The following is a 22,578-nucleotide window of genomic DNA, read 5'->3' on the forward strand; positions in this document are numbered from 1 at the left end:
TATCGCTTGTATGCGGAATCTAAAAAAATGATACAAATGAACTTATTTATGAAACAGACTCATAGACATAGCAAACAAACTTATGGTTACCAAAGGGGAAAGGGGGGGAGGGATAAATTATGAGTTTGGGATTAACAGATACAAACTACTATATATAAAACAGATAACCAACAAGGATCTACTATATAGTACAGGGAACGATATTCAATATCCTGTAATAACCTATAATGGAAAAGAATCTAAAAAAGAATATATATATATATATAGGTATAACTGAACCACTTTGCTGTATACCTGAAACTAATGCAACTTTGTAAATCAACTCTATTTCAATAAATATAAAAAAAAACTAACAATATTCAGACTAGCCACGTTTTTTTTCTTTTGGCCACACTGCACGGCATGTGGGATCTTAGTTCCCCGACCAGGTATCGAACCCAGGCTCCCTGCAGTGGAAGCGCAGAGTCCTAACCACTGGAGTGCCAGGGAATTCCCCAGACTATCCACATTTTAAATGTTCAAGTCACATGTGGCTAGTGGCTACCGTATAAGGGCATCACACGTGTAGGAGCAATGGTTACCCAGGACCCCCCATGGCTGAGAGGGAAAAGTGTTGAGCTGTGGATAACAAGAATAATATTGTAGAGCAGATTTTGGTTTGCAGAGACTTTCCCAAACATTATCTCATGCAGTCCTTGGAGCAACCCCATGAGATAATTATTTTCACCACCGTTTTGCAGTGAGAAAATCCAGGCTCCGAGGGGTGAAAGTGGTTGAGTAGGTAATGCAGCCGGCTCGTCTCCCCCACCACCAAGGCATCTCATCTCCACACAACCTCCTGTTAAGCAGAGACCCTACAATCTAGGCGTCACTGAGGAACACAAAGCCCCTTTCATGAAGATTGAGAGGGCTATACCTCCTCAACCATTCTGGAAAACAACACCCCAAGAAGGAATGCTCACATTAATGTGGCCAAAGGCCAGGGTCACTCAGACTTTAATGCTCATAAGAATTTCTAGATGGGCTTATTTAAAATGAAGATTCCTGGACCCCAAACCCAGACATTCTTATTCAGCAAGGCTGAGGTGGGAACTCAAGAATCTGCATTTTAATCAAGAGCCCCAGGGTCCTGATACAGGTGGTCCTAAGGCCCATGAGTTTCCATAGATGACCTGGGAGAGTGTGCAGGACCTTGAAATAAGAGTCCTACTGGAGAATTCCCCGGCAGTCCAGTGGTTAGGACTCCGTGCTTTCACCGCTGAGGTGCTGAGGGCGCAGGTTCAATCCCTGGTCGGGGAACCAACATCCTGCAAGCCGCGTGGCAAGGCCAAAAAAAAAAAAAAAAAAAGAAAAAAAAATCTTACTGAAGAACTGAAACTCGTATCAGAAGGTTGTTTGACCTCAGGCAATTCCGGAATCCCGGAGGGGCAGCAGGTTCACAGAGGAAATCTGCACTCTGCTATAGAAGAGGACTTAGTGCTAGGTTAAGATGGTTGTCATGTATTGCACATAAAAGGATGGGCTTCCCTGGTGGCGCAGTGGTTGAGAGTCCGCCTGCCAATGCAGGGGACACGGGTTCGTGCCCCGGTCTGGGAGGATCCCACGTGCCGCAGAGCGGCTGGGCCTGTGAGCCATGGCCGCTGAGCCTGTGCGTCCGGAGCCTGTGCTCCGCAATGGGAGAGGCCACAACAGTGAGAGGCCCGCGTACCGCAAAAAAAAAAAAAAAAAAAAAAAAAAAAAGGAGGTTGTGCATTTTTCTGTAGTATATATCGATGAAATGTTTAGAAAAAGATTATCAAATAAATGTTACCATGTCATTCCACATTGGCACGTATTTATTTATATATATGTGTATCCACACAAAATGAATGAAAAACACCAAAATATTCATAGTTGTTATCACTCTACCTGACAGGGTTATGGATAATTAAAAAAATTTCTTCTTTCACTTTGATATTCTCTTCTGAATTTTGTGCAATACATGTTAGTTTAATAAAAAATAAAACATTTCAGGAAATAAGTAATCATAAAGAGAGGTCTTGAAAGATCAGTCCAACTAGTAGTTACTTCTTTGTATAGATGAGGTCTTAGGAAAAGTTTACATTTGGTAGGATTTTGAAAGGCCCATGTTTTCTCACTTGGGTGATAAATGAATACGATTCATGTTCAATATACTTGCACAGTGAGTGTAAAACTGAAAAAGTTGGATCTGTTGGGTCCTCCAAGGCTGGAAGCTGCTTACAGGAGTTTCTGTCCATTGGTGCCGAGCTGCTCCGGGCACTTTGCATCTCGTGCCAGGTACGCAGAGATGGAGGAGCTGAGGCTCCAGGCTGCGGGGACCTGAGGGAGGGACAGGGCACCTCAAGTTCTTCTGACATCAAAGCCCAGGGGAGCCTCGTGCATCACAGGGCCAGGTAGATCTGAAACCTAAGGGGCAAGACAATCCACAGCTGCTGATTTAGCACACAGGTAGCTCTACCCCCAAGCCAAGTGTTCTCTGTTTAAGATGAGAATGTTAACGTGCGGGTGTCACAGTTTCGAGGGAGACATCTGAATATGTGTGTGTATTTATATTTTTACATATAAAAAATATATATATGATGTATATTTTCTAGAAAGTGCAAGCAAATTTCTAAAGGCAGGAACAAAAGTGTTTCCAGGCAGCCTCTCCAGTCCTGACAAGCATGGCACAGCCTTCCGTGGGGCACACGCTCCTCGCTGAGGGCCTGTGGGTGCCCCGCGGGGTGAGTCCTGCATTAGGTCCGGGTTTGGACCTGCCTTGTGTGCTCTTGGGCAGTTCCTGAGCTGCGATGACAAGGATGCCAAGGGAAGGCGTCTTGAGCCGCCCTCGCTGGGACCCTGCCTGAATCCTTGGGCTCCCAGCCAGGCCTCAGAGTCTCCACACCTGAAAGAAAAAGGAAGAGTCGTATAACTTCGCAAGGTTTTTGTGCGCCTTCCATGCACTAATTCATGAGAAGTGCTGAGCCCTCACAGATGAGTGAAATGGAGAAAACTTTGCCAGAAATCCCAGCCCTGTGGTTGCCTAACCACCAGGTGCTAAGAACAGGGAGGGCCAAGCACCTGCTGCCCACACCTCTGGGCTTGTCCCCGCCGTGTCCCAGCCCACATCTCTCCTCGAAGCTCACCTGCAGGTCTTAGCATTTACTCCAGTTCCAGCTTTTCTCCCTCTTCTTGGTGTCACCCCCTCCTCCTGGGCAGGTTTCATGGGAAGGTCAGGATCTAAGATGATGGAAAAAGGGCTTTGATGGTCCCACGTGGCCTTCACTCCACCCAGCAGGCAGCACAGCAGACGGAGCTGGGGGAGACAGCAGGAGCCCCCTCTTCTTCCACAGCCAGGGGAGCAGGCCAAGTGCATGGACCTTGGGGACCACAGAAACCTAAGGACTCAGGACAAAACAGGCGTAAACAGAATGGGGAAGAATTGTGTGAAAATGGCTAAGCCATGTCAATCACTGCAAAACTGCCAGAAAAATTCTCATTTGATGAAAAAGCAGAGTAACTATTCCTTCTGTTCCGTACAGTGGGAAGGTGCATTTCACTCAACGGGACACAGAAATAAACTTTAAAGAAGGAAAAAGACCCTGCACAGCACGAGCGAGCTGCTTCTGAAGGAGGCCCCTCCCGCTGCGGCACACACAGGACCCAGAGAACTTGCGCTTCTGTAAAGTTCCATTCAGGGTGCTCGTCCTGACTGAACTCCCACAGCACCCCAGCCTGTACCACCCCCCCACCCCCTTTCCAGCACTGAGCTCCAGGCCCAGCTTCACCAGTCACACTCCCACTGGTACCAGTCAGTGTGCTTTAGGAAGGAGGTCTGAGGGCCCTCTGCAGAGAGCGTTTGTCTGGCTTGGGGATCAGAGCAACGCCAGCCTCATAATAAGAGTTGGGAAGTGTTCTACCTTCTGGAAACATCTGTGTAGAGTTGGTCTTATTTTTTCCTTAAATGGATGGAAGAATACAGCAGTGGAATCATGTAGGCCTAGAGTTTTCTATATGTAATAAGACATTCCTTCTCTTTTAAGAGGCTCTTATATCCTTCTAAGTGAGTATTCATCCGCTTACTTAAACGGTGATTGAACTAGAACTGCTACATGCTTTGGGCCACACTGAAGGTCTCCAACCCAACAGTGTTAGAACCCAACTGAAGTGACAGGGGCTCAACTTCTGAGACACCTTAAAAAGCTCATTGGTCTCTAGATTGTTTGTGAGCTGTTTTTGTTATGCAGTCTTACAAAAGACACGAGGATTGGCTGAAAACAGCTACAATTCAGCACTCTATAACAGTTTAAAACCCAGATACCTGGCCAAGAAGCATATGAAAAGATGCTCAACATCACTAATCACTAGGTAAATGAAAATCTAAGCCATAATAAGATATCACTTTAATAGTGGGTGACCACTATTAAAACAAAACAAAACAAAACAAAATGAACATGGGCTGTGGATCATTTGGGCATGCTCCCTCTACCTTTCTCTAGCTCACTGGTATCTCCCAGAGAAGAGCTCATACGCTTGTCTGGAGCCCCAGTTTTTGCAACTGCTGCCCAGGGGACACCTCCACATAGCCTGGCTCTGGTGGCCAGCGGGGCTTACACCTGCAGTCCCACAGGGCTGTATACACTGCATTCTTTTAAAAGCTGCTGCCTGAGGGTCTGGCTTCCAATCAGCCTGAATCCAGGTGCTGAGACCCTCCCCTTTGGGACACTGACAGGTCTTGGCACACACCTTTTACTGGAAGCAAGTAAAAATATCATAGGCTGTTTGAGCTGCATGTAAATCAATGAACTGAGAACACACCCTCAGGCCCTATACAAAAATAAACTCAACATAGCTTAAAGACTTAAATATAAGACATGACGCCGTAAAACTCCTAGAAGAAAACATAGGCAAAACATTCTCTTACATAAGTTGTACCAATGTTTTCTTAGTTCAATCTGCCAACCCAATAGAAATAAAAGCAAAAATAAACAAATGGGACCTAATCAAACTTACAAGCTTTTGTACAGCAAAGGAAATCATAAACAAAATGAAAAGACAACCTACAAACTGGAAGAAAATATTTGCAAATGATGCAACTGACAAAGTATTAATTTCCAAGATACACAAACAGCTTATACAATTCAACAACAACAACAAACAAGCCAATCAAAAAATGGGCAGAAGGGCTTCCCTGGTGGCGCACTGGTTGAGAATCCTCCTGCCAATGCAGGGGACACAGGTTCGAGCCCTGGTCTGGGAAGATCCCACATGCTGTGGAGCAACCAAGCCCATGTGCCACAACTACTGAGCCTGGGCGATAGAGCCCGTGAGCCACAACTACTGAACCCACGTGCTGCAACTACTGAAGCCTGCGCGCCTAGAGCCCGTGCTCCACAACAAGAGAAGCCACCGCAATGAGAAGCCCGTGCACCGCAAAGAAGAGTAGCCCCGCTCACAACTAGAGAAAGCTTGTGTGCAGCAACAAAGACCCAATGCGGCCGTAAACAAACAAACAAACAAACAAACAAATAGAAAACCCTCCTTTATTAAAAAGAAAAATCACAAAAATTTCATCTACTTAGTTCTTGCCTGTGCATTTTCTAAGCAGGCCTTAAAAAACAAAAAACAAAAAACAATGGGCAGAAGACCTAAATAGACATTTCTCCAAAGAAGACATACAAATGGCCAACAGGCACATGAAAAGGTACTCAACATTGCTAATTATTAGAGAAATGTAAATCAAAACTACAATGAGTTGCCACCTCACACTGGTCAGAATGGCCATCATTAAAAAATCTACAGGGGTTTCCCTGGTGGCACAGTGGTTAAGAATCCGCCTGCCAATGCAGGGGACATGGGTTCAAGCCCTGGTCTGGGAAGATCCCACATGCTGCAGAGCAACTAAGCCTGTGCGCCACAACTATTGAGCCTGTGAGCCACAACTACTAAGCCCATGTGCCACAACTACTGAAGCCTGTGTGCCTAGAGTCCATGCTCTGCAACAAGAGAAGCCACCATGAGAAGCCCGTGCACTGCAACAAAGAGCAGTCCCCTCTTGCTGCAACTATAGAAAGCCCGCGCATAACAATGAAGACCCAATGCAGCCAAAAATAAAAATAAATAAATAAGTAAAAAAAAAATCTACAAATAACAAATGCTGGAGAGGCTGTGGAGAAAAGGTAACACTCCTGCATTGTTGGTGGGAATGTATATTGGTGTAGGCACTGTGGAAAACAGTATGGAGAACAGTATGGAGGCACCTCAAAAAGCTAAAAATAGAGTTGCCATATGATTCAGCAATCCCACTTCTGGACAAATATCTGGACAAAAGTATAATTCAAAAAGATACATGCACCCCAAGGTTCACAGCAGCACTATTTACAATAGGCAAGACACGGAAACAACCTAAATGTTCATTGACAGATGAATGGATAAAGAAGACGTGGTACATACACACAATGGAATACTACTCAGCCATAAAAAAAGAATGAAATAATGCTATTTGCAGCAACATGGACAGACCTAGAGATTATCATACTAGGTGAAGTAGGGCAGAAAGAGAAAGACAAATACCATATGATATCACTTATATGTGGTATGACACATATAATGACACAAACGAACTTATCTACAAAACAGAAACAGACACACAGACATAGAGAACAGACTTGTGGTTGCCAAGGGGGAGGGGTGTGGGGGGAGGGATTGTTTGGGAGTTTGGGATAGCAGATGCAAACTATTATATATAAAATGGATAAACAACAAGGCCCTACTGTAGAGCACAGGGAACTATATTCAATATCCTGTGATAAACCATAATAGAAAAAGAATATGAAAAAGAATGTATACATATGTATAACTGAATCACTTTGCTGTACAGCAGAAATTAATTTACACAACACTGTAAGTCAACTATACTTGAATAAAAAAAATAATAAGCTGTTTGGACAAGCACAAGATTTGAGAGACAACCAAGAGCTGGGGCAGGGTTGAATGACAAATTTCACCTCCAGCACGAGGCCGCTCCTTCAAGACTGGGAGAGGTAGTTGTTCTATCTACTGTATAGAAACCAACACAAAAAGTCAAGCAAAATGGAGAAACAGAGGAATATGTTCCAAATGAAAAAATAAGATAAAATCTCAGAAGAAAACGTAGTGAAACGCAGATAAGTAATTTACCTGATAAAAAGTTAAAACTAATGGTCATAAAGATGCTTACTGAAATGAAGAGAAGAATAGATGAACACAGTGAGAATTTCAACAGAGAGATAGAAAATATAAGAAAGTACCAAACAGAAGTAACAGAGCTGAAGAATAACTGAAAAATACACTTAAGGGTTCCACAGCAGACAAGATGAAGCAGTAGAAAGAATCAGTGAACATGAAGACAAGGCAGTGAAACTCACTCAATCAGAGCAGCAAATAGAAGGAGAAAAATAACTTGTTACATACAAGGGAACCCCCATAAGACTATCAGCAGATTTTTCAGCAGAAAAAAACTTTTCAGGCTAGGAGGGAGTGTCATGATATATTCAAAGAGCTGAAAGGGCAAAAAACTTGCAACCAAGAATACGCCACCTGACAAAGTTATCATTCAGAATTGAAGGATAAAGAGTTTTCCAGAAAGCAAAAGCTCAAGGAGTTCATCACCATTAAACCAGCCTTAAAAGAAATGTTAAAGGGGCTTCTTTAAGCTGGAAAGAAAGCTGTAAGACATTGAGGAAATTGAGAAAACAATCTCATTTACAATTGCATCAAAAAGAATAAAATACCTAGGAATAAATTCAACCAAGGAGGTCAAAGACCTACATACTGAAAACTGTAAGACATTCAGAAAAGAAATTGAAGAAGACACAGCTAAATGGAAAAATATTCTATGCTCATGCATTAGAAGAATTAATATTGTTAAAATATCCATAATACCCAAGGCAATCCACAGATTAAAAGCAATCCCTATAAAAATTCCAATGGCATTTTTCACAGAAATAGAACAAACAATCCTAAAATTTGTATGGAACCACAAAAGAGCCTGAAGAGACAAGCAATCTTGAGAAAGAAGAATAAAGCTGGAGGCATCATGCTCCCTGATTTGTCTATCTGGGACAAATCCCACTTGGTCATAACTTTTTATACATTGTTGGATTTGATTTGCTATTATTTGTTAAGGATTTTTGCATCTATGCTTATGAGAAATATTAGTCTGTTGTTTTTCTTTCTTGTAATGTCTTTGTCTGGTTTGGGTATTAGGGTAATGCTGGCCTTACAGAATGAGTTAAGAAGTGTTCTCTCTTCTATTTTCTGGAAGAGATTGTAGAGAATTTGTATACTTTCTTCCTTAAGTGTTTGGTAGAATTCACCAGTGAACCCATGTGGGCCTGGTGCTTTCTGTTTTAGAAGGTTATTAATTATTGATTCAATTCATTATAATAGACAAAGGTTTATTCAGATCATCTATTTCTTCTTGTGAGTTTTCATAGAGATTTACTTTTTAAACATTACTTTTAATTTCTAAAAGTAAATATATACTCATAAAAAATGTGGAAAGCAAAAAAAGATGGAAATCACAATTATCCATTACTTTCCAACTCAGAAGAATTTGTTAATATTTTTGAATATGTCCTCCCAGAATGTCTGTATGTGTGCATATACTTTAAAAACATAATTGAATTACTTTATTTATAATATTTTATGCTTCCTTTAAATGTAACATTCTATTACCAGCATAATTTTAGTCATTAAGAACTCTTTTTTAAAAATATATTTATTTATTTATTTATTTATTTATTTATTTATTTATTTATTTATTTATTATTGGCTGCGTTGGGTCTTGGTTGCTGTGCGCAGGCTTTCTCTAGTTGCAGTGAGCGGGGGCTACTCTTCGTTTCAGTGTGCGGGCTTCTCTTGTTGCGGAGCACGGGCTGTAGGCGTGCAGGCTTCAGTAGTTGTGGCACACAGGCTTCAGCAGTTGTGGCGCACGGGCTTAGTTGCTCCGTGGCATGTGGGATCTTCCCAGACCAGGGTTCGAAACCATGTCCCCTGCATTGGCAGGCGGATTCTTAAACACTGCGCCACCAGGGAAGCCCCATTAAGAACTCTTAATAAACATTTTCCAAATAGAAATGTGAACTTATATAACATCTCTGTGTTTCAGTTTTCTCATCTGTAAAAGAGGTTCAATAATATACATATCTCATAGGACAGTTGTGAAAAATAAATGAGATAATGCATGCAAACATGTGTAAAGTGCCTAGCATGTAGATTGTTAAAAATGGCCATAAATTCCTCCATCCTATGTGCATGCCCTTTTGTAGTGTGTCTTAGCTATAACTGACCAGGAAGTAAAGTCTATTTCTCCACTTCCTTGATTCTTGGCATGGCTTTGTGACTTGCTTTGGCCAACAGAATGTGGCAAAAATGAAGTTGTGTAGCTAATGAGCCAAGTGCTTACTATGCCTGCAGCTTCCGGTCTGACTCTACTGGAACCCTGAGACCACAATGTGAAAGACACATGGCCCAGACAACAGCCATAGCCATCAGCTAGATAGGGAGGTGAAGTACCTTAGACCACCTAACCCCCTTCCTCCAAGCTGAGCTCTCAGAAAACCACAATTACATGAGGGAAACCAGGCGAGACCGGAACTGCCTAGCTGAGACCAGCCCAAATAAAATGGTTGTTACTTTAGCTTCTAGGTTTTCAGGTGGTTGTTACACAGCAATAAAAAGATAACTGATACAGTGATGATTAAATATTATTATTATTACTGCCATATAAATCTAAAAGGTGAGAGTATGATACTGGGATACTTATCTAAGCACTTTAAAATGTCTTTAAGCATTCAACACATATTTTACTGTCTCGTATATATAAAGCAGAGTCTTAATATTCAGGCCATGGTGGACATCAATACCACAAATAAATCTATTCACACACATTTCCTAATCCCAAAGAACTAACAAATAAATTACTGGAGATCTTTCTTCATGTGTAACCTTTTTTTTTAAAATATCTTTTTGGGACTTCCCTGGTGGCCCAGTGGTTAAGACTCCACGCTCCCAATGCAGGAGGCCCGGGTTTGATCCCTGGTCAGGGAACTAGATCCCGCATGCCACAATTAAAAGATCCTGCATGCCTCAACTAAGACCCAGCATAGCCAAATGAATAAAATAATAAATACTTTTAAAAAACACCATTTCCCACATGAAAATTAAAAATAAAAATATTTTTAAAATTTTATTTTATTTTTCTTGGCTGTGCCACTTCCCAGGCGTGAAGATCCCAACCAGGGATTGATCACACGCCCTGTGCAGTGGAAGCGTGAAGTCTTAACCACCGGACCATCTTAATACCAAGATTAGTACATCTTTATTTGAATGTGCAGGGTAGTGAATTGGCAGAAATGTATAATTAAGTAATTATGGCAGCAATGCTATTTTTTTCATGAAGTTTTCATGAAATCAGCTACCCTTGGGCAATAGAGGGAGTTGACGGGAAATTAGCCTCTTATTTTGTCCCTCTTGCCTCATTGCAAAATGAAACAGAATCTACAAGATGATGATGGTGATTACAATGGCTCACATTTGTTGAGTGCTTAGTATATACAGCAGACACTATGCCAACTATTTTAGATGCATTTATTCCTCATAACAGGTTATGTGGTATTCTGTTATCCTAATATGGATCAGGAATCTGAGTTGGAGCAGTTAAGTGATTCAAGATTAATCAGCTAGCAACTGACTGAGCTGAAGTTTAAACTTAAAATCTATCTAACTTCAAAGCCTAAGCTTTTTAACCATTAATTAAGCTTTTTAGTTGCCTTCCACAACTTGCTTCTGGTAAATACACTGTTGACACTCTGCAGACTCTTGAGGAATAGCATATCTGTTTAAAAATCACTTTCAGGGGGCTTCCCTGGTGGCACAGTTGTTAATAATCCGCCTGCCAATGCCAGGAACAAGGGTTCGAGCCCTGGTCCTGGAAGATCCCACATGCCGCGGAGCAACTAAGCCCGTGCGCCACAACCACTGAGCCTGTGCTCTAGAGCCTGCGAGCCACAACTACTGAGCCCGCCTGCCACAACTACTGAAGCCCATGCACCTAGAGCCTGTGCTCCTCAACAAGAGAAGCCACCGCAGTGAGAGGCCCACGTACCGCAATGAAGAGTAGCCCCTGCTCGCCGCAACTAGAGAAAACCCGCGTGCAGCAATGCAGACCCAACACAGCCAGAAATAAAATAGATTTATATAAAAAATAATTTTCAATCTAATCATTTAAATGCTTAAAACAGGGGGTCACTTAAAAAAGTGAGAGATATTTCAACTCTCTGAAAAGCAGATGTGACCCGTCATTCTGTTCCATTGGCTTAAGATGTACTGTAAATGAGATGGTTCTGAGAACCAGGGAAGGGCTTAAAAAATGGACTCCCAAATCCCGTACCTCAGAGTGTGTTGTAGCGGGAGTAGCCTTTAAAAAACGCTACCAACTGCCCCGAGCTGTAATGCGAAGAATGACCAGAGGTGACACAGCAAGACCACTTAGGAACATCAGGACTGGTTCACGGCAGCACTGCTCGTAGTGATAATGCCAAGCAGGCACGTATTCTCGTTTGTAAAAAATACACGTTTTAGGGTAATATAAAACAACCTATCTTCTCAGTAATAATTATACTGCCTCTAGGCTTAATTCTTCTAGGAATGGTTATGGAAATGCATATATTTTTTTCTACTCTTGGTAACAAGCGGATGCTTTACTGAGAGTGTTTACATACACCTTTTTCTGAAATAGAAACCCATCAATAAATATTGTGCTTATAAATGCCATACACCTGGCCTCCCACAGATGCACATGAAGGAAAAATTTGAAAAGCTTAATAACGCCCCCAGAGAGATTCAAATTTACAATCCACAACTTTTATCAAGAGTCAGAAAATTCTATAAGAAATATATTCTATTAAATCTTTTCCAGAAACATGTTTTGTACATATTCATGAATGCCTATTTTCCTGCCACCAGAAGCTGTCCTTAACCTCAGCATCGGAAATAGCCATGGAGCTATAGTCACTGCCTAAGGAGTATTCAGTAAAACTTTACATTACATATTTCTAATTTTAATTAGGATAATTTACCTTTCTCTCAATTTGAAATGCCGGAATATGTAAAAGAAGAGGGAGAAAAGGAAAATTGAAGACAGCTTGATGACCTATTTTCACATACCTCAAATGTTCACTCTTTTAAAAAAGTTTTGTGGTAAAATATATGTAACATAAAATGTATGATTTTAACTATTTTTAGGTGTACAATTCAGTAACAGTAAGTATATTCATAATGTTGTGCAACCCTCACCACTGTCCTTTTCCAGAAATTTTCATTGTCCCAAACAGAAACTCTGTACCCACTAAATAATAACTCCTCAGTCCCATCTCCTGCCAGGCCCAGGTAACCTCTATTCTACTTTTTGTACCTATGAAGTTGTCAATTATAGGTGCCTCATATAAGTGGAATCATACAATATTTGCTCCTTTGTGTCTGGATTATTTCACTTGGCATAATGTTTTCAAGGTTCATCACTATGGTGGCAAGTACCAGTACTTACTTCCTTTAAAAAAAAAATTATTTATTTATTTATTTTTTGCTGTGTTGGGTCTTCGTTGCTGCACGCAGGCTTTCTCTAGTTGCGGAGAAAAGGGGCTACTCTTCATTTTGGTGCACGGGCTTCTCACTTGCAGTGGCTTCTCTTATTGCAAAGCACAGGCTCTAGGCATGAGAGCTTCAGTAGTTGTGGCGTGTGGGCTCAGTAGTTGTGACACACGGGCTTAGTTACTCTGAGGCATGTGGGATCTTCCTGGACCAGGGATCAAACCCGTGTCCCCTGCATTGGCAGGCGGATTGTTAACCACTGTGCCACCAGGGAAGTCCACTTCATTCCTTTTTGAGGCTGCATAATATTCCATAGTATTTATATCCATTCATCTGTTGACACAGTTATTTCCACTTTTTGACTATTGTGAACAATGCTGCTATGAACATTGGTGTTCAAATAGCTGTTTCAGTCCCTGCTTTTAATTCTTTTCGGTATATACCTAGAAGTGTAATACTCATTTGAGTAAATTCTAAAGAAAAAGAGAACAGATGCATACACTTAAATATTAAAACGTGTGTTCAGAGCTGGACCTAGAAGGCCAAGTTGGGTGGATTGAGGGATGCCTGAAAAGCTACCTTAACTGTTCTATAATAAAACTATCGTTCCACTGACTCAAGGTATTGGGAAATTCTGTTTTGATGAGAGCTTATTATTTGGAAAGGTTCAAAATGAGAGCTTATATCTAAGAAACTAAACCTCCCCAATATCACCAATAAAAGGTTGTGAGGTTCTTCATTTGCACAGTTTCAATGTTTTCCCTTTAACTGATTGACTAGAGTGCCCTCATGTGTCTGTATTTTTATACTACGGTGGTTTTGAAAGATTTAATATTGGAATCAGAACTGGGGAGAATATTTAAGTATCATCCTTTAAAAAGTTGAATGCATGCAAGGTCCCATCCCTAACCACCTTAAAAAAATTTTTTTTACAGTGATGTAAATCACATGCATAAAAGACAATCTAAAATGTATAGCTACAATGTAAAGAATGAAAAACCACACTGCTTTTAGTGAGAAAGAGTACATTACTAGTGCCTTAGAAACTCCCTGATGCCCTTCATAAGTTGCATGAAGCTTACTCTCAGAGGTAACACTGTCCTGAATCTAGTGTTTTCATCCCCTTGCTTCTCGTTATTTTATTTTATTTTTTTTGCGGTACGCGGGCCTCTCACTGTTGTGGCCTCTCCCGTTGTGGAGCACAGGCTCCGGACGCGCAGGCTCAGCGGCCATGGCTCACGGGCCCAGCTGCTCCGCGGCATGTGGGATCCTCCCGGACCGGGGCACGAACCCGTGTCCCCTGCATCGGCAGGCGGACTCTCAACCACTGCGCCACCAGGGAAGCCTCGTTATAGTTTTAACACTTGTGTTTGCTTCCCTATATTGTATTTTTTTGGGGGGGCAGTTGTTCCTATTTTTGAACTTTTCATAAATTCAATCTTATTGTGTTTTCTGTGACTTGCTTTTTTTATTCTACCTTTTCAAAAAGCATGTTGATTCATTTGTTCACTTTCAAGTCTTCATGGTACTCCACTTTATAAATAGTCTTGAGAGACATTCAGATTGTTTCTAGTTATTATGAATAAAGATGTTAGAACATTATTCAACATGTTGCCTGGTGCTCAAGTGTAACAGTTCCCCTAGGGTATACTAATAGGAGTGCAATAGATGAGTCTTAAGGGGTGCACATATCTAGTCTTTCTAGGTAATGCCGGTTTTTCCAAAGTGGATGAGAGTAGTCCATAATAATTCCCTTTCCTCCAAATCCTTGCCAGCACTTGGTCATCAGACTCTTACATTCTCGCCAATCTAGTAGAGTGAAATGTTATCTCATTGTGGTTTAAATGTGCATTATGATTATTCATGAGGTTGGGCATCTTTTCCACGTTTCCATGTAATCTGTGTTTTCTCTCCTATGAAATGCCTATCATGTCTTTTCCCACTTTTCTATTGGATTGTCTTTTCCTGCCTGATTCATAGGCATTCGTTTTTTCTTTAAGGTGCTATTTTTTAAAATAGCAAGAAATAACATTCATGGAGAAGAGTATGCACAACACGAAAGCACTGTTTAAAGAATAATTTTAAATCAAGCAACTGAGTAACCACCACGTAGGTCAAAAAACAGAATGTTCTCAACACTCCAGAAGCACCTCCTCTGACCCTCCACGATCACAGTCCCCTTCTCTGCTCGGAGGTAACTACCATTCTGACTTTTGTAGTAATTACTTCATTGCTTTTCTCTTTATAATTACATCACCTGGAAATGTATCCTGAACAACATAGTTTAGTACTGCCTACTTCTGGATGTTAAAGTGGATTCCCACAGTAAATATTCCTTTGCCTTTGGCTTCTTACACCCAGAACTATGTTTGCGAATTTCATGCTGTTTCAGGTAGCTACTGGTTGGCCAAAAAGTTCCTTTGTATTTAAGCAAAAATAAAAGACACATTTTTCATTTTCACCAAGAACTTTATTGAACAACCTATTCACCCTTTCGTTCCACTACCTTCTGCCATTTTTCAGGCAACTTCGTAATTCCATCTTCCCAAAACTTTTTATCTTTTTGAGCAAAGAACTTTTCCGGGTGCCTTTCACAGCCTTCCAGGGAATTGAAATTTCTTCCATTAAGAGAATTTTGTAAAGACCAACATAAATGGAAATCCGAAGGTGCAATCAATGTCTGGTGAAAACAGCGGATGAATCAGAACTTCCCAGCCAAGCTGTAACCGTTTTTGCCTGGTCATCTAAGATACATGCAGCCGTGTATTATGCTGATGGAAGAGTGTGCATTTTCTGTTGACCAACTCCAGATGCTTTTCTTCAAGTGCTCCTTTCAGTTGGTCTAATCGGGAGCAGTACTTGTTGAAATTGTTTGGTTTTTCCGGAAGGAGCTCATAATAGAGGACTCCCTTCCAATCCCACCATATACACAACATCACCTTCTTTGGATGAACTCCAGTGATGTTGGTGTGGTTGGAGGTGGTTCATTTCGCTTAGCCCACAATCTCTTCCGTTCCACATTATTGTACATTATCTGCTTTTCATCACCCGTCACAGTTTGTTTTAAAAACGGAACGTTTTTGTTATCTTTAACTAGAGAATCGCACGCGGAAATATGGTCAATAATGTGTCTTTCGCTTAACTTATGCGGCACCCAAACATCAAAGCGATTCGCATAACCCAGCTGGTGCAAAGGATTTTCAACGCTTGACCTGGATATTTTGAGTGTGCTGTCTACCTCCCGCGTGGTCTAACGCTGACTGTCCTTCATTAAGGTCTCGATTTGATTGCTATCAACTTCAACTGGTCTAACCCGAGCGAGGAATTTTACAAACCATTTTTGACACGTTCGATCCGTCACAGCACCGTCTCCACACGCTGCACAGATCTTTTTGTGCGTTTCAGCTGCATTTTTACCTTTCTTGAAATAATAAAGCATAACATGCCGAAAATATTGCTTTGTTCCTTCCGTCTTCAACATTAAGATGGCTACACAAAAATTCACCCATTTTTATGTCTTTTTTTTTTTAATGCACGCTGATATGATAGCCGTCACATACAATCTAACAAAACTTTCCAATGAAGCGAAGGACAGCACCTTACCGGAAAACACGAACGAACTTCTTGGCCGCTCATGCTGGCTGCCGTATGCCACCCGCTGCCGTTGGCTAGTTGTGCTGCTGCACGGTCCACCACAATGCACCGAAGCATCGTCGCCTTGGGCACTTGGGGGCTTTCCAGACTTCGTCTTTAGTAACGACGCCGCCAGGGATATTCCTGTAGCGCCTCCGGTGTCCGTGACCCAGGTTTTCTATAGAGTAAATACCACAGAGCGGAAGTGTTCGGTCGGAAGCACACGCACCCTCACCTCTGCTTCACGACCCTCCGCCGCCCAGGGTGGGCGCACGGCCTACGCCGCCGCCGGCGTCAGAGGATCCCCGCGGTCCACCCACGGCGCAGGTCAGAGCGTCTCATTTCCGCCAAGCCAGCGGGTGCAGGGTGGCTAAAATCCAACCAGCCTAAGCCGGTCCCTGTGGTTTTAACGCGTCCCCGGGTTAGCCCTGCGCCCGAACGCCTTCTGCGTTGACCGGCCACCTGGATTCCTCCGTTTTAAAGCACTTGCCCAACTCTTCGGCCCACTTCCCACCGGGATGTCTGTGCTTTTCTCCAGGAGTCCTTGGGCCTCCCGGATACTAGCCTTCCAGCCACCACACGCCTCTCGGGCGTCTCCTCCGGGCCTGCGGCTTGTTTCTCTGAGAAGTGTTTTTCTTTTTTTTTTTCACTTTAGTCAGATTTGCCAGCTTTCTCCCGTTAGCAGTTGTAGTACCACGCATCCCACCCCTTGGCCGTGAAGGCGGCCCACGGTTATTCCGAGAGCGCGCTCACCCTTACCTTCCGTAGTCCGGCGTCCGCCTCGCTCAAGCAGCCCCTCCGCGCGCGCCCGCCCCTCAGTCTATCCCGCTACGCCGGCGCCCGCCCTTTCCCGGGACGCAACGCGCAGGCGCGCCCGCCGGGCCCCCGCACCGCCTAGTGCGCCTGCGCTGAGACGCCCCGCCCCCCCACACCGGTCCTCGATAAATTCTCTAGCGTCTCCTCGCGAGAGCTTTGGTTCTCATGCTCGCTGTTGGGGTCGGAGGTCAGGGCGAGCGTCTCGCGGGCCGCAGGAGGAAGATGGCGGTGGAGTCGCGCGTTACTCAGGAGGAGATTAAGAAGGAGCCCGAGAAGCCCATCGATCGGGAGAAGGTGCGGGTCTGGAGAGGTAGAGGGGGCCCCGGGGTGGAGGGGCGGCCGGGAGGGGGCGGCCGTGCGCGGGTGGAGGGGAAGGAAGGGGCCGCGCTCGCCGCCGCCTGACTCTCGCCTCTCCCGCCCCCAGACCTGCCCGCTGTTGCTGCGCGTCTTCACCACCAACAACGGCCGCCACCACCGCATGGACGAGTTCTCCCGCGGAAACGTGCCGTCCAGCGAGCTGCAGATCTACACCTGGTGAGTCAGGGCCTGGCGTCGGGGCGGGGGTCGCTGGGGGCCCGCCTGCCGCGTTTTCAGTTCCTCCAGCGCTCGGGGCCTCTGGGCGCAACTCGCGGGAAGTCGGGGTCTCAGCTGTTGGAGAAATGGGTATTTGCTTATCTTGTGGCGCTTTTACGTCTGAGGTTGAAACTTTTGGGTTGTAAAGAATTGAGCCAAGTTTGCTGTCACTGCCGTGGCTGCTTGGTACGAAAGAGACACGTAGGTCGTTCAGTGCCGTAGCCGCCCCTAAACTTGGTCGAGTTTGTGGTGCTAGAATAACATGGGGAGGGGGAGCGGCGCTGTTGGGTGATATTTGTCGTCCTCGTAGAGCGTCTGCACAAAATACTAAGCCTTAGGTGTCGTAGCATGGAAAAAAACAGAACTGGGTGGTTTTTGTTGTGGTGCTTAATGGAGAAGCTTTTGATGTGTTTCCTGAAGACCTGCCCCTGAGCGTTTTCCCCTCAAGCGTACCTTTCCTACCCCGCGTCTGACTAGGAGCATCACATACAGCAAGCTGCATGCAGCTCCTTGGTTGGACATTATCGTGGCTTTTTAGTAGCAGTAAAAGGTGTATAACTTTTAAAAATACATCTAGTGTGGTAAAATATATGTGATATTTGCCATTTTAATTGTTTAAGGGTACAATTTGATGGCGTTAAATATATTCATATTTTGCAACCATTACCACTATTTACAAAACGTTTAAATTCCCCCCAGCAGAAATTCTGTACCCAGTAAGCAGTAACAATGGGAATTCCTCCCTTACCCCAGTTCCTGGTAGACACTCCTCTATGTCTATATGAATTTGCCTATTCTAAGTACTTCATATAAGTGCTCTCATATCGGATTTGTCCTGTTGTGTCTGGCTTATTTCACTTATGTTTGCAAGGTTCATCATGGTTTAGTATATAACAAAAAGCCATTCTTTCTTAGGGTTGAATAATATTTCATTGGAAGCATGTGCTACATTTTGTCTGTCCACTTGTCTGTTGATGAACACTTCAGGGGTTATTTCCACCTTTTAGCGCAATTTATGTAGTATGATTCTAGTTCAGTATTGTTCCAGGATAAAAGTTCAGGAAGGTTGATTTAACTTATAGGGAAGAACTGTTATCAACAGACTGATGAACACCTCTGTTCAGATGTTAAAAGCCTGTATTTCCTCCAACAAATTAAGAGTTCCTATTTGCCAGGTGCTTTGCTTAGACCCAGAGGGTATAAAGAGGGTACTGCCCCTCTCTAGAGTAAACACAATCTCAGCGAGAAAGCAGATGAAATAAATGCTGATTAAGACTTTAGGGTGGAGACGGCAGGGTGAGATTGTTCCACAAACTCTCTACTCTCAATCAAGAAAGAAATTACAAAAATTTCCTATCCTAAACTGTCCTGTCCATAAACTGCAACCAAACTAGGAAAGACAACCTTATGTTATACCTCAAAACGGTGGCCAAAGACAGACAGGATGGTCGGTGAGGGGTAGCACAGAGCCCCGCTGCCACTGCCAGAAGCAGTAATGAGGGAAGATTGGGAGTTCTCAGTTTGTAGAAGTAGACTGAGGGGCCAAAGTAGGAGGCCTTAAGACAAGTCAAGGAGAAAGGAGTGAGGTCCAGAGGAGCCCAGCAGAAGCTAGTTGAGTTTGCTGAAGTCCAAGGCGCTGTGTGGAGCTGTGGGAATACCCACACACCACAGGAGTGATGCATCCTGTGCTTGGGTGACCACTAGACAGGTTATTGGAAGAGAATTATGTAGATCACTGTAACAGGGTTCAATCAGAAAAACAGACCAATAGGAGATGTAAAGAGATTGATAGCAAAGAATTGGTTCACACAATTGTGGGGACTGCTTAGGTACCTAAGTCCCTAGTCCGTGGTGCATAACCTGTGGTGCAGGTTATGATGAAGGGTAGGCTGGAACTCTGCAGCATAAGCTGCTGAATTTCTTCAGGGAAGTCGTAGCTCTGCTCTGAAGGCCTTTTCAACTGGTTGCATGAGGCCCACTCATTGATTGAAAGGGTTTACTCAGATTATCTAGGATAATCTGCCTTAAAGTCAACTGATTATAGACTTTAATCCCATCTAAAGAACACCTTACACAACACCTGCCTTAGTGTTTAGGGGCTGTAGCTTCTCGAAATTGACACATAAAACTGACCCTCACGGTCACCTAGCAAAGGCTTCAACCCCGAGAGAGTTCTTGCATTTGTCGCCTGTGTACTCACCTTTTAGACTGCTAATCAGAAAGCAACACTTGGCACTCCAGCTGTTGGTCTGGGGATAGTCCTCAGCAGGTGGGAAGCTTGTGGAGGACTCACACTGTTAAGGACAAAAGGTGTGAAACGAATTTCCCCACGTTCATTATGAGCAGGACGACAATATGTGGGAAATTCTGTTGGAAAGGAAGAAAGAGTCCTTTCTGGTACATAAGTATACACTGTACATACCAGGGAATAACTGACACAGAATAAACATCATTAGAATGTCAGGTTAAAAAAAAAAGTTGAGATGAGTTGGAAGCAACATACAGAGATTTGAATGAGAGGTTGGAATAAAGCTATGATGGTGGAGATGGAGAAACAAATAGATTTGATCTGTCTTTTGGCTGTGCCACGAGGCATGTGGGATCTTAGGCTCCTGACCAGGGACTGACCCTGCACCTACAGCAGGGGAAGCGTGGAGTCTTAACCGCTGGACCGCCAGGGACGTCCAGTTCGATCTGTCTTCAGGAGGTAGAAACAACAAGATAGAGATGGGAAGAACTGAACAATGCTTAGCTTTGTGACCTGGGCATCTAAGTGGGTGATGGTAGTTTTGAGGGTAATACGAGAGGAAGGGCATGTTTTGCGGGGGACACTGTTGAGTTCTGTTACGGGCACACTGAGGAGGATTCAGCAGCAGTAGAGAACAGACGTTGATGTGGTCACCGTGGACGTTTTTGTTCTCACTGCACTTGAAGCCACGGTTCTACTTGAGGATGATGTGGTAGAGATGGTATAAATAGGGTGCAGAGTGAAAACTAGATGATGTCTTGGGTGTTTGACTCCCTGCTCGATGCTGTCCATTGGAGTTCTCATCTTTACAGGGGCCTTGTGTCCAGGGTCATTGTATAGCACTCTGCAGGCCGTGTTGCTTCAAGTTCCATGTCCTCCGTTTCATGTTCCCAGTTGTCAGGGAAGAAAACAATTCAGAAACTTAGACTGTTGCTTAACTACAAGGTGCTTATATTTTAAAAGGTTTTTCCAGATTGTGCCATATTAGCTCAAGGGACTATATTAAATTCTGAGTTCAAATAGAAGTTGGCAGGGCAAGAATATATATTGTGAAAGGAGCCTATGCTTAGTCTTGAAAATTCCATAGGTTTCATTAGCTTTAGGAGTCCATCTGTTGTAAAACTCATCACAACATTTAATTTTAGAAAGATGCTAAAATGTAGAAAAGGTATGTCTTTGAAATAATGAAAAACAATTATTTTAAGAATTTGGATTAATTTGGACTAGTTATCCTTAAGTGGGCAAATCCCTGGGCCAGTGAGATGTTACATAGCAACAAAAGGTAGCATATGTAATTCTGAAGTCCCTTTCAGCATATTACCAGTCTGACCTTAATTCATGAAAATTTCAAACCCTGAGGCTGGTAAGGGGAATATTTGGGGGCAAATAGTATTAGTAGGTGCTTTAAAATTAACTCAGTTGTAAGACCCTGACAGTTTCTAAGGTAAAGTTGCAATTGAGACACATGTAATTAACTCACTGTGTGCCAGTATCCTTGGTTACATCATTGCTGATTAATCAAATGTAATGTCTTTTTTTCTAAAAAAAAAAATTCAGGATGGATGCAACCCTGAAAGAACTGACTAGTTTAGTAAAAGAAGTCTACCCAGAAGCCAGAAAGAAGGGCACACACTTCAATTTTGCAATTGTTTTTACAGATCTTAAAAGGCCTGGCTATCGGTAGGTAACTTTTCATTCTTAATTCCGATAATCTCTTTGATTTCAGTATGTTTTAACTGATAGGGATAATCCCTTCAACGAATCTCTTTAGTGGAGGGGGGAACTACAGATTTATACATCTTAATATCTGGTTTAGATTAATGTAGTACTTACATTTTAACTGTGCTGTAAGATAATGGAGCAAGTCCGGCCCCACGGTCACTTTGTAGCACACACTGGCATTGACCAGCCACCCTTTAACAGTTGGTCTCCTTCCCTGCAGAGTAAAGGAGATTGGCAGCACCATGTCGGGGAGAAAGGGGACTGACGACTCCATGACGCTGCAGTCGCAGAAGTTCCAAATCGGAGACTATCTGGACATAGCAATCACTCCTCCAAATCGGGCACCGCCTCCTTCAGGGCGCATGAGGCCATACTGAATTTTATTTACTATTTCTTGAATTTATTTTCCATTCAATTATGTAAAATAAACTTTTGCTTTTTCCTCCTCCCCTTACTGCCATTAAGCCTTTAAACTCTAAACAAATTGTAATGCATCTATTTAGGAGTTAGACTTGGCTTTGCTGTGGTATGAATATTAATAGAAAGTCCATGTTTCACGTTCTTCTGTAAAATATGAAAAGTGCTCTTAGCATTATATGTAAAACTGTATTGTTAAACATATGTTGCAGTCACTTTGAGTGTGAAAGTTAATGGGGCATGGGTTCAGGGTTTAATTTAGTATTGGGGGTTTATGCTAAGTAATGGAGTTGGTATGTTTAAGCCCAAATGGGGCAGAACAGGAAAGCCATGAGATTGTATTAAATAGAGCAGGAGTTTGTCGCCCAGAAGGTTGCACGGAGTTGGGAAGAAGACCTTTGGGAAGGTGAGGGGGCAGCTGAGGCGTTTTGGAACAGTCTGAGCTGAGGCGAGTTGAAGAAGCTGTCTGTGTTTGAAGGGAGCAGCCTGCCTGAATCAAGGTGTGATGACAAGTTAGAGAAAAGGAGAATGGGTGC

General features: G+C 43.1%; 2 protein-coding genes across 2 annotated transcripts; one reads left to right on the top strand and one right to left on the bottom strand.

Annotated features, from left to right (window-relative positions):
- Positions 1–1,817: 1,817 nt before the first annotated feature.
- On the bottom strand, positions 1,818–17,249 carry LOC309792485 (uncharacterized protein; the record flags this gene model as incomplete). The annotated part of the gene is made up of 5 exons (XM_082602149.1): positions 1,818–2,905; positions 3,147–3,240; positions 16,237–16,444; positions 17,026–17,094; positions 17,232–17,249. The coding sequence occupies 5 exons, from the start codon at positions 17,247–17,249 to the stop codon at positions 2,569–2,571; spliced, it is 726 nt and encodes a 241-aa protein (XP_082458275.1). The 3' UTR covers positions 1,818–2,568.
- SAP18 (Sin3A associated protein 18) lies at positions 17,233–22,257 on the top strand. Its single transcript, XM_082602600.1, has 4 exons — positions 17,233–17,376; positions 17,507–17,616; positions 21,461–21,583; positions 21,846–22,257. The coding sequence occupies exons 1-4, from the start codon at positions 17,248–17,250 to the stop codon at positions 22,000–22,002; spliced, it is 519 nt and encodes a 172-aa protein (XP_082458726.1). The 5' UTR covers positions 17,233–17,247; the 3' UTR covers positions 22,003–22,257.
- Positions 22,258–22,578: the final 321 nt, after the last annotated feature.

The sequence above is a fragment of the Mesoplodon mirus genome (genome assembly GCF_964341445.2).
Source record: "Mesoplodon mirus genome assembly, chromosome: 17".
Classification (NCBI taxonomy): Eukaryota; Metazoa; Chordata; class Mammalia; order Artiodactyla; family Ziphiidae; genus Mesoplodon; species Mesoplodon mirus.